At 71.5% G+C, this 10955-nt stretch overlaps 2 protein-coding genes across 5 annotated transcripts; both read left to right on the top strand.

Annotated features, from left to right (window-relative positions):
- The first annotated feature begins 248 nt into the window (after nucleotides 1-248).
- Nucleotides 249-5066, top strand: LOC121060855 (SLAM family member 8-like). Of its 3 annotated transcripts, none has more exons than XR_005814939.1 (7): nucleotides 249-401; nucleotides 2614-2955; nucleotides 3237-3530; nucleotides 3674-3793; nucleotides 3891-3971; nucleotides 4293-4417; nucleotides 4705-5066. XR_005814939.1 is itself a non-coding variant. In XM_040539016.1 (7 exons), exons 1-7 carry the CDS (start codon nucleotides 329-331, stop codon nucleotides 4747-4749), a joined length of 1074 nt encoding a protein of 357 aa, XP_040394950.1. In that variant the 5' UTR covers nucleotides 249-328; the 3' UTR covers nucleotides 4750-5066. The 3 variants fall into 3 exon arrangements, 2 of the variants coding, with proteins under 2 accessions (XP_040394950.1, XP_040394951.1); XM_040539016.1 differs by having other exon boundaries at nucleotides 3891-3982; nucleotides 4293-4400; XM_040539017.1 differs by having other exon boundaries at nucleotides 251-401; nucleotides 3891-3982.
- A 660-nt stretch (nucleotides 5067-5726) lies between these two features.
- On the top strand, nucleotides 5727-10394 carry LOC121060854 (SLAM family member 8-like). 2 transcript variants are annotated; one of them, XM_040539014.1, is made up of 6 exons: nucleotides 5727-6450; nucleotides 8058-8390; nucleotides 8720-8998; nucleotides 9079-9195; nucleotides 9357-9445; nucleotides 10158-10394. In XM_040539014.1, the coding sequence occupies exons 1-6, from the start codon at nucleotides 6381-6383 to the stop codon at nucleotides 10230-10232; spliced, it is 963 nt and encodes a 320-aa protein (XP_040394948.1). In that variant the 5' UTR covers nucleotides 5727-6380; the 3' UTR covers nucleotides 10233-10394. The 2 variants fall into 2 exon arrangements, with proteins under 2 accessions (XP_040394948.1, XP_040394949.1); XM_040539015.1 differs by having other exon boundaries at nucleotides 5730-6450; nucleotides 9372-9445.
- The last annotated feature ends 561 nt before the right edge of the window (nucleotides 10395-10955 follow it).

The raw sequence follows: 10955 nt of genomic DNA, 5'->3' as shown, positions 1-10955 counted from the left end.
GCTGCCGTGCTGCCTCCCCCGGGGAAACAATTCGGACCTCGGGGAGCTGTCCCTGGGTGGCGGGGACCGAGGGCAGGGATGCTCCGGATGCCACCACCCGTGGATGCCGAGAGCTTGGGGGGGGGGGGTCCCGGCCGTGCCCCCCGACCCTGGGCCGTGCGCGTGCCGCGTCCCTGCCCGTTTACGGCGAGCTCGTTAAGAGGCACGCGGTGCCCCGGCGCGATGCGATGCTCGCCTTCCTCCGGGTAGCGGCGGAGAGAGGCGGCTTTGCTCCTCCCCGTCTCCGCCGCCACCGCTGACTCTGCCCACGGAGCGGCACAGAGCAGGAATGGAGGGGGACTTGGCCACGAGCGGAGCCCGGCTGCCCGCGCTGCTGCTGGCGCTGCTCGGCCTCGCGCCAGGTGAGTGCACGGGCGCCGAGCCCTCGTCCCGCATGGCCGGGGCCGCCCGGGGTGGGCAGCGCCGCCGCCGGTGCCGCCCGGCCCTCCGCCGCCGAGCCCTTGGCCACACGGGTCCAAGCGGCCACGCAAGCGCGCGTGATGCTCGAAGGAGAGGTTTCGTAACCGGGGGGGGGGGGGGGGACACCGGGCAGCCCCCCGCTGCAGCCCCCGGCAGGGGCAGCTCGCCCCACGGAGCCCCCCGGGGCTGTGCCCGAGAGAGCGGCGAGGCTCTTACGTAAAACGGGAGAGAGGAATCCCCTTAATTCCCGGCGTGCTAAGCCACACGTTTAATAATTCCCATAAAACCCTCGATTCCGACAGAAAGCATCTAATAGTCCGGGCGGATTAGCGGCGAGGTTTTATCCTCCTAACGCTTAATTGGCTTCGGGAGCGTGCGGCCGGCAGACGGGGGCTGCTGGCGCCGGCACTTGGCGCGTGCTGCGGGCAAAAATACAGCCAGCGGGCTGGAAAGGAGGCCGGCGTGGTGCCTCGGGGTTTGCCAGCCCCCCGCCTCGATCCGAATCCTTTGCTTCGGGCGTGTGTGGGGGCGATGAGCCGGAGTGGGATAAAGCCCGGGTTGAAATCACCTTCGGAGACCTTTGGGATCTGAGATCGGAGCTGGACGGAGCCGGACGTCCCCGCGCCGGGGAGCTTCGAGCACCTCGGGGCCCCCAGCTCTGCCCTCCCCCGGGGCCGTTAATAGGATAGGAGGGACCAGCCCGGGACGTGGCGTGCTTGGGCTCGGTACCCACCCGCTTCTCCCACCCGATTTTCCTCCATCCCTCCCTGCTCCCCCCTCCCTGCACTCGCTGGGGGCTGCGGCTCGTCCCTCCTGCCCCCGGGGCTCAGCATCTGCCCGGCAGCTGGGCACCGGCCTCGCGTGCCAGACCCTTCCCGCAGCCGGGGCCCCAAAAACTTGGGAGTGCCCCCGGGGGAGCAGCGTGGGAGGGAGCGGGGCTCGGCCCGGTGTCAGGCTCGGGTGGAGGAGCCCAAAAAAGGCCCCGATAAACGGGATCGGAGCGGCACCGCCGCGGGGATGATGGGGAGCGTTCCTTCCCAGCAGAGCAGGGAGGCAGCTCGGGCTTTATAAAAAGCAAACGCTGGGATGTCTGCGTTTAATCTGCTTTAATATTCTGGCACATCTGCTTCTGGCGGCGGGGCGGGGGGAGAGGAGGGGACACCGGGGACGTTGCGCCCCGGGTCCCATCCTGGACGGGGCAAAGCCGCTCGCCCCAAGCCCACCGCTGAGCATCCCGGTCCCTGCGTGGGACAGGGACAGGTGGCAGAGGGGCTTCGACAAGATGCTGCCCACCCCCCCTTCCCTTTCCTCGGCCCCTTCCTCCCCCTGGCAGGGCCGGGGGCGGTGGAGGAGACAGCTTGCGGGTAGGCGGGCGCCGCCAGCAGAGAGGGAGCTGGTGCCGAGCGTGCTTTCGCGCGGAGAGCTGGCGGTGCTGCCAAAAACTCGCGGCGTAGGCTCCGAGCGACGTCCCCGCCCGCCGCCCCGCATCGCCCAGGTGGCTCCATCCCTCCCGGGCCCCCACGGTCCCGTCCCCCCCCCCCCACACCTCCGGCGACGTCCCCGCGCTCCCAGGCACGTGGCAGCGGGGTGCGGGACCTCGTGCGAGCCCCCGAGCACCCCGCGCCTCTGGAGCGAGGGGAAACCCAGCCCGGCCCGGCCCCGCCGCTCTCAACCCCCCCCCCCCCCGCCCTAACCCCTTGTTGGTTTTTCGTAGGCATCTTGGCAGAGGCGCGTTTTAAGGCGGAAAATGAGGTTTTGCAGATGCTGGCGGGGAACTCCTCGCAGAGTCTGTTGGAGCGTTGTTCTGGTGAGCGCCCGGCCGCAGCGCCCTAGAGCGCGCCGTTCAGATGCGGCACCGGCATCCGAACACGTAGAGGCTTTTTTTTGGAAACCGACCCCGGCGCCCTCCCCTCCCCGCCGCTAGCAGCAGCCTCGGCGTGCTCCCGGGCCACGTTCCCGTGTCCCCAGCCCGGACAGGGACATCCGCAACGGGTTCAGAGGAGACGAGGCGTCTGCGCCGGGGCCGGGAGATGCTTCCTCCTCTTCCAGCCCGGACGGCGGCACCGGGAGGGGACCCGTCCCCCGGGGGGGGGTCCTGCTGCCCGTCCCCGCGTTGTCCCCGCGCAGCCGGGTGACGTTCTGCCTTGTCCCCAGAGCTCCTCTTCGGCCGAGTCCGGGCGCAGCCCCAGCAGGTGATCGGCGTCCTGGGGGGCTCGGTGCTGCTGTCCCCGGCGCTGCCCCCCGGCAGCAGGGTGAAGGAGATCGAGTGGAGCTTTTCGGCCGGCGCCGGGGCCACGATTCAGGTGGCGGAGTTTGGCCCGGGGGGGTTCGAGCGCCCCGACCCCCACGACCGCTTCAAGCAGCGGCTGGAGATGCTCAACGCGACGGCGCTGAGGATCGGGGGCCTGGAGCTGGGCGACAGCGGGGTCTACGGGGCGCGGATCAAACTGCACCCGGCGCTGGTGGAGGACCAGTCCTTCAACCTCTCCGTCTACGGTGAGCGATGCAAAATGGGGCCGGGCTTCGGGGACGCGACACAAACCTCCCAGTGCAGGCTCGAAAGACGGGGGGAATGCGGCGCAGAGCGACGAGGTGATTTAGGGTAGACCCCGACCTTCCGCGCTGCCTTGCTCGACCCTCCGTGCTCCCCACCGTGGGGTCCTTTGCGGGGTGGCCGCATCTGTGGTGGTGGCCGTGCCCTGTTCCACAGCGTGGGGCGGCGGGAGGTGGCCGAGCGGCGCCGCGCCGGGCTGACCCTGTCCTCCCCTCGGGCACAGAGTCGGTGCCGAGCCCCCGGACCCGCAGCCAGCTCCTGGCCAGCACCGTGGAGTGGTGCAACCTGACCCTGCAGTGCCAGGGCGCCGGCAAAGGCGCCGTCAACGTCACCTGGAGGAGGGACAACGGGCGGCGGGACCTGGGCACCGACCGCTCGCAGCTGTCCCCGGACGGCACCACGCTGCGCCTGGCCCTGCAGCCCGGCACCGCCAACGCCACCTACACCTGCACCGTCAGCAACCCCGCCGACCAGAAGGTCGTCCTCTTCGACCTGCAGGCCATCTGCCGGAGCGGGGGTGAGGGTGCTTGTGCTGCTCCGGCTGGGGGGGGGGTCCTGAGCACCCTTGGGTGCCACCGGCTCAGCCTGGGGTTGTTGGGGGGGGGGGGGGGGGAGGTCTCCAGCCATCCCCCGGCTCAGCCCCTCTCTCTGCCCTCGCAGGGGGACAGGCGACCTTCTCCAAGTCGGGGTACATCGTCCTCACCCTCATCCTGCTGGCCGTGAGCCTGGGGGGCGCCTTCTGGTGCTGGCGGCTGAACAGCGAGAAGTCGGCGGACCCAGGTCGGTGGAGCCCCTCTCGGCGGCAGCTCGGGGCCGAGCCGTGCTCGGGGGCCGTTTTTGGGGTCCCCCCTGACACCCCCGCCCCCCTCCCCTGCAGCTGCCACCCCCGCGGTGCCGGCCGAGGAGGGCCCCCCCGACCCCCAGTACGCCGAGATCGTGCGCCGGAGCCCCCCGGAAGGTAATGACCAGGTGAGGAGCCCCCTGCACTGGGGCTGGGTGCTGCCAGCGGGGGGGGGGGGCATGCTGGGGGGGTCCCCATCACCTCGGGGTCCCCATCAGAGCGGGTTCCAGGTCACACCAGGGGCCTGGCCACGTTGGGGTCCCCATCTCGTGGGGTCCCAGCCACGCAGGACACTGCTGGGTGCTGCTGGGTGCAGGGGGGGGCTCCGCGGCACGGGGCCACCGTGAGCTCTGCATCATTCCCCTACCGGGGACGAGCTGGGAGGGCAGCGGGGGGGGGGGGGGGGAGGACCCTCAGCAGCCCCCATTTCTGCCGCAGGGCCTCCGTCCCCCCGAAAATAACCCGGACCCGAGCCCGCCGGAGAAAGCGCCGGTCACCACCGTCTGCGAGCAGATCCGCCGGGCGCCAGAGGACGCGGCCGAGGAGGTGACATAGGCCCTCAGGTGCGGGTGGCCCGTGGCCCTGTCTGCCCCCGGGGGGGGTCCGGGGCCAGGTGGGGACCCCCCCAGCCCTGTCAGTGCCCCCAGCCCTGTCACTGCATGCTGCGCCAGGCCCCGTCCCGCTGCCGCACCCGTGCGTGCCGGATGGAAGGGGGAGAGGAGGGGAGATGCGCGGACGGACAGACGGCAGCACAGAGGGATGGACAGACGGCAGCACGGACGGACGGACAGGGCGGCACGGCGCCCTCAGTCCGCCTGAAGGATTTCTCTCTCTCTCTTTGTCCCCGCAGGCGCCAGCAGCGCTGGAGCATCGGGACGTAACCCAAGGGCTGTGACGTGCGTTGTGTGCCAAACCCGACCCCTCTCCAGCCCCCGTTTCGGCTCCGGGGACGGGAGGCGCCACCTCTGGGTGCCAGCCGGCCGGCCGCTTTCCCACCCACCTCCGGTTTGCCCAACCCTCTGCCCGAAGCCCCCCCAGCCCCTCGGGGAACAAGGAGACGAGCGGCAGCGAGGCTGGGGTCCCCCCTCCGGCACCGGGCTGGGTGCAGCTCTGATGCCTCGGGACCGGGGTTGGGGGGGTTGGGGGGGATGGGGGGGTCCCAGCCCCATTTCTTCAAGCTGAGACAGCAGGCTGCCCTAGCAAAAAGGGGGGGGGGGGGAACCAAACCCTTTTTTTGGGGGTTGCAGGGGGCTGGGTGCACCCCAGTGCCAGCCACTGCAGATCCGGGATGAGCCCACCTGGGGCAAATCGTCCCCCCCCCCCGCTGCCCCCAGCTGAGCCCCTGCCCTGGTCCCCCCCTCCCGGGGCCGAGCAGCCCCCGGTGGCAACCCGGGGGGGGGCGCGGGGGCACCGGTGCCGGCGTGGGTCCGCGCCCACTCTTCCTCCCCACGTCGCTGTTTCCGTGTTGCCTGTGCACTGCCTCGAAAAGTGGGGGGGTGGGGGGGTGTCTCACTCGTGTGTGTCCAGCACCTTCTGTCACGGGGGCCCCGTGCTCGGCCCCCATCTCCCAGCCTCGTGAAACCAGCAAATAATAAAATCTTGGTGAGAGCGCAGCGGGGAGCCGCCGGGAGCCTGCACGGGGCTGCGCGCGCCCACGCGGGGACCCCTGGCCGTCAAATCATCCCGGGGCCGTGCTGCAAACCTCCCCGGTTTGGGGCTGCGCCCCCAAAAAAGAGCACGGTGCAGGGGGGGCGCAGCCGCCTCTCGCTTCCCTTTTTGGAACTGCAGAAAACGGCAGCGGGGAGCGCGGTTCCTGCTCTGCGCCGCCCCAGCCCCTGCACTGCTCTTCTGCAGCCGCCGGCACGGGGATGAGCCCGGCCCTGCCGTGCTCTCCTTCCCTCCCCTCGGCCCCGGTTTTGCTCCGGGGAAGGTTTTTTCGACACCGCTCCCGGGGAGCCAGCTGGGCGGGGTGGGAGCGCTGGCTCGGCGCAGGGGACGGGAGCATCCTGGACCCGCTGGCAGCATCCCCGAGCCAGGGGCCGACCTTCTTCCCCCATCTCACAGCCAGCCAAGAGCTTCTCGACGGCGGCGGCTCCCCGTGCTCGTGGTGCCTTGCAGCCAGCCCCCGGAGGAGCCTCCTCCCCGAGCCCTGCGCCCAAATCCCCAGGTGACAGGGGCCGGGCGCTCGTCCCCAGCCCGTGCCAGGTGGCCGTCCCCGCACGCCGCCAGCCCAGCTGGCGTTATTTACCCAACAGCGGCATCCGGGCTCCAGCCCTCCTTTATTGCACCCGGAGGAGAGCGAGGGCTGGGCAGCGGCTCCAAAGGGCTTCGAGCGCTGGAGAGGTCCCGGCGGAGCTGAGCGGCGGCGGGGCAGCTCTGGCAGCGGGGCTCAGCGTTGTCCCCAGGGTGTCCCCAGGTTGCCACTCCCCTGGGAAGGTGCGCTGCTGCCTGTGGGCAGATTTGCATGCGTCCTGACCGCCGCCTGCGCAGCTGAGGTCAGCGCTGCCTCGAGCTGGTGATGGAGACATGGGGGGGTCGCGCGGCCGACGGCGTCCCCTCGAGCCCCGGCTGCTGGCCCTGCTCCTCATCGCCGCAGGTAGGCACGGGGGAGGCGGCGGCCACCAGGCCCCGCTTGCTGGTGGCCCCCGGTGCTGAGCCCGGAGGTGGTGGCGGTGGGAGAGCCGGGAGTGGGAGGCGAGCTCAGCAGCGACTCGCTGCTGCTGCAGAAACCCAGCGAAATCGTGGCTTCGGGGCTGGGTTGCAGAATGAGTGCTAGCCCTTTTGGAGGTTTTGGTGCAGGTTTGAAAATGGGGGAAATAGTGGGGTGAGAGCAGGGCTCGACCCCGCGAAGGAGTCCCGGGCGCTGCTCCCAGGGGAACCCGGGCTGGGACACCCTCGGTGCTGTTCGGTGCTCGCAGCCGATGGGAAGCAGCGTGGGAAGGGCTCAGCGCCGTGCACGGCATCGCCATTTATTGCCGGCGTAAATCACCACCGGAGAGCTCCGCTGTCACCGGCGGGGCCGGGACCCGGGCGTGAGAGAGTTTGCTCCTCGTCCTGCTCCGTGTTAGCGCTCGGCTTGCAAACCGTTGGGGTTTTGTGCCGGACCCTGCCCGCCCGTCCCCGCACGGGGGCCCACGGGGGTCCCTTTGCTCAGCTCCCAGCTCGGAGGCAGAGGCGCTGCTCCACGCAGAGCGCTGGGGCTGGGCCGGGACCGCAGCCCCCGGCTGGGGGGCACCCAGAGCACCTGGGGGGGGGGGGGGGGGGGGGGGCAGGACATGGCCACCACCAGCCAGAAGGCTCCAGCTCTACGGGGTGAGGGCTTGGGGACGGGGATGGGGACAAGCGGACACCACGTAGGAGCTTCCCAGGGCTGGATCAAGCTGGGAAACGCCGAGGCTGTGTTTGGGGTAAAGCCAGGGGCACGGCCCTTTGTTTGGGGCAAAATACCAGCGGGCGGCTCGGTGCCACCGGGGGCGACTCGCGGCGACGCGGGCTCGCTCTGCACCAGCGTCTCCAAAACGGGGGGAGCCGGGAGGGCACCGTGGGGCTGGGCCCCCCCCTCCCCGCGCCCCCGCTTTGCTGCCTGCATGCCAGCCCTGCAGCATCGCCTTCCTCTCTGTAAAACCAAAGCGGCCCCGGCCAGAGCGCGGCTGCACCGGCAGCGGGTGGGAAACGCGTGGCCGGCCCCGAGCGGGGTACAGGAAGCGAGCGGCCGGCGCAGGATGGGTCCTGTGATGTGGGGACGCAGCTGGCCCCGCCGGCACGGTCGCCTCCACGCAGCTTTTCGCGTCTCAAAGCCGCATCCCGCCCCTCCTGGCGTCACGGGAGCTCTGCGCGGCGCGGCCGTGCTAGAAATAGGGCGCTGCCCGCAAAGCCGGCTGCACCCCAAAACTCTGCTCGCGGCTCCGGAGGGTCGCCGGCGGGCATCTCACGGAGGGTGAACCTCCAGCCTGCCCCGGCTCGAGCCCCGCAGCGGGCAGAGCGTGCCCTGCTCCTGGCCAAGCTGCTCCCCGCGGCTGGGGGGTGAAGCCCCCCGGCAGCCACGGCCGTCCCTGCGATGGGGACGGGGTGGCACGGGGACAAGGCGGCTCCGCGGGTGGCTGGCATCAGCGCAGCGGTGCTGGCAGGGTGCTGGAGGTGAGGGGTGAAGGATTAAGGGTGTTTTGGGCTCCGCTTCTTCCTGACCGCCGCTGTCCCGGGCAGGCACCGCAGGCACCCAGCCGCAGCCGGTGAGCGGGGTCCGGGGGCGCTCGGTGCTGCTGTCCCCGGCGCTGCCCAACAGCAGCAGCGTGAAGAGGGTCGAATGGTACTTCAGGGCTGGCGCCGGTAAAAAATTTCAAGTGGCGGAGTTTGGCCCGGAGGGGTTCCATCGCCCCGACCCCCACGACCGCTTCAAGCAGCGGCTGGAGATGCTCAACGCGACGGCGCTGAGGATCGGGGGCCTGGAGCTGGGCGACAGCGGGGTCTACGAGGTGCAGATCAAATACAACAGCACGGTGGAAGTGGACGACCCGTCCTTCAACCTCTCCGTCTACGGTGAGCAGCTGGAACCGGGGCTGGGGGGGGTGGCGGGGGGGTACTGGGAAGCGCTGCCGCCGCCCCTGGGGTTTCCAGTCCGCGGGGAGAGGCGACAAAGCCTTTTTGTGCGGGGAGTTATCGGCGCCCAGGAAAGGGGAAGAGAAACTGCCGAGCATCTGCCGGGAGGGGGGGGGGGGGGGGGGGGATTTTCCTGGTGTTATGACAGATCCGTGCCCCACCTGCACTTCCCTCTCCCACCCTTTGGCTGCCCGGCCCTCCCAGCTGGCGTCCCCAGGGTGTCCCCACGCGGGCTGGGTCCCAGCAGGGTTTCTTTGCACCGCCGCCAGAGCCTGTGCCGATGCCGCTGATCCAGCACCAGCTCCACTCCCGCAGCGCCCAGGGCTGCAACGTCACCCTGCGGTGCTCGCTGCCCCCCGGGAGCCCCGCTCAGGCCTCCTGGCAGCTCGGGGACGCCTCGGGGACGCCGTGGGGACAGAGCTTGGACGGCCAGACCCTGCAGCTGGCCATCCCCGCCAGCGCCCTCAATGCCACCTACACCTGCGTGGCTCGAAGCCCTGCCGAGGAGCAGAGCTGCTCCGTCAACGTCAAGGCCCTGTGCGAGCACGGTAAAGCCCTGCCGCGTCCCCTCCTGCCACGGCGGGGTGGCGGGGGGCGTCCGGCCACCCACCGCCCCTCGTCCCCGCAGAGGCAGGCAGGCAGAGGTGGTACATCTGCCTGGGGGTGCTGGCCGCCGTCGTGGGACCGCTGACCATCCTGTTCTGCCTGCGGAGGAGGAGGAGGAGGAGGAAGGCGGCGGAGGGAGGTGGGCACCGCCACGGGCACCGCGTCCCCATGGCCCCAGGGGATACGGGGGGCACGGGGGGGAGCCGTGTGCCCCGGGGTGTGATGTCCCCAGGGCTGGGGGGTCCCTGTGCCCCCACGGCGGGGTGGCTCCAAGCCCCCCCCCCCGGTCGCCCTCCCCAGCTCGTCTCTCCCCAGCTGCCCTCAGCGTGGCGGAGGAGCCGCAGTACGCCCAGGTCCTGAGGAGAAGCCCCGCCGAGGAGGACGAGCAGGTGAGGCCGGGGGAGGCCACCCGTGGCCCCACCGGGCAGGGGTTGGGGACGGGGACGGCCCCACGGGGGGGTCCCGGGGCTGTCCCCAAGTGGTGACCCTGCTGCTGTCTGCTATGGGGGGGGTCCTGGGGCTGTCCTCACGGGGGGAACCTCAGGGCTGTCCCCGTGGGGGGGTCCCTGCACTGTCCCTACAGGGGGGTTCCAGGGCTGTCTGTCCCCATGAGGGGACCCTGGTGCTGTCCCCACAAGGGACCCCAGGGCTGTCCCCACGGGGGGGTCCCGGGGCTGTCTCTACAGGGGGCCCCGGCGCTGTCCCCACAGGGGGCCCCGGCGCTGTCCCCACAGGGGGGGTCCCAGGGCTCTCTCTATGTGGGGAGCCTGATGCTGTCCCCACAGGGAGATCCTGGTGTGCTGTCCCCACGGGGGGGTCCCAGGGCCATCCCTATGGGGGTCCTCAATGCTGTCCCTACAGGGGGTTCTGGGGCTGTCCCTGTGGGGTGACCCCAGGGCCAGGGCTGCCCCCACAGGGGTGTCCCGTTGCTGTCTCCGTGGAGGGACCTCGGTGCTGTCCCCTATAGGGGGTCCCAGGGCTGTCCCCACAGGGGGGTCCTGGGGTTGTCCCTATGGGGTGACCCCGGGGCTGTCCCCACGGGGCTGTCTCGGGTCTGCCCCCACGGGGGGTCCCGTCCCGACCCCGTGCCTCTCCCCGCAGCCCCCCCAGCCCCGCACCCCCCTCAAAACCATCTACAGCGAGGTGGGGGCCGGCCTGGCCCAGCCGCAGGCCTGAGCAGCAGGACCACGGCCAGACGGACGGCGGGACAGGCGGACGGACAGGCGGACGCGCAGCCCTTTTACCCCTTTTTCGCTTTATTTCACCCCATTTCTGTCCCCTTCCCTCCCCAAACGCAGCGGGGCTCGGCAGGACCCCAATAAAGGCGGTTGGAAACGGGGGGGGGCGGTGTCTGTGAGCGTGGGGGGGGGGGAGGCGCTGGAGGAGGGGAGACCCCAAACCCTTAATTTTTTGAGCGGGGGGGGGGGGGGGGGGGAGGAAGGGGCCCGCTTCGCTTTCCGCCCTCTTTTGTCCCCCAGCGCCACCCGTCGGCGGGCCGCGGGAAGGGAGGGGCGGGGCGGCGCCGTGCGTGCGCGCTCCCGCCCCGCCCCGCCGAGCCGGAAGCGGAAGCGGGAGGAAGGAGGGAGGGAGGGAGGGGAGGGGAGGGGAGGGGACGGGAGGAGGAGGAGGAGGAGGAGGAGGACGGAGGGGAGGGGACGGGAGCGCGCCCGGAAGTGTGTGGGCGGCGGCGGCGGTTCCGGTTCCGGCGGCCGTGCGGGGGAGGCAGCGGCGGCGGCGGCGGCGGCGGCAGCAGGAGCGAGGCGCGCACCACATCGGCACCGCGGCCCGGCCGCGCTCCGCCGCCCTCCGCCCCCGCTCCGCCCCCGCAGGTGGGTCCCGGGAAGCGGCCCCGGGAAACGGCCTCGGGAACCGGGCCCGGCCGAGCCGCCGCCATCTCGG

This window comes from Cygnus olor, chromosome 28, assembly GCF_009769625.2.
Source record: "Cygnus olor isolate bCygOlo1 chromosome 28, bCygOlo1.pri.v2, whole genome shotgun sequence".
NCBI lineage: Eukaryota > Metazoa > Chordata > Aves > Anseriformes > Anatidae > Cygnus > Cygnus olor.
The sequence above is the reverse complement of the archived record's forward strand: the minus strand, read 5'-3'. Positions and strand labels throughout refer to the sequence as shown.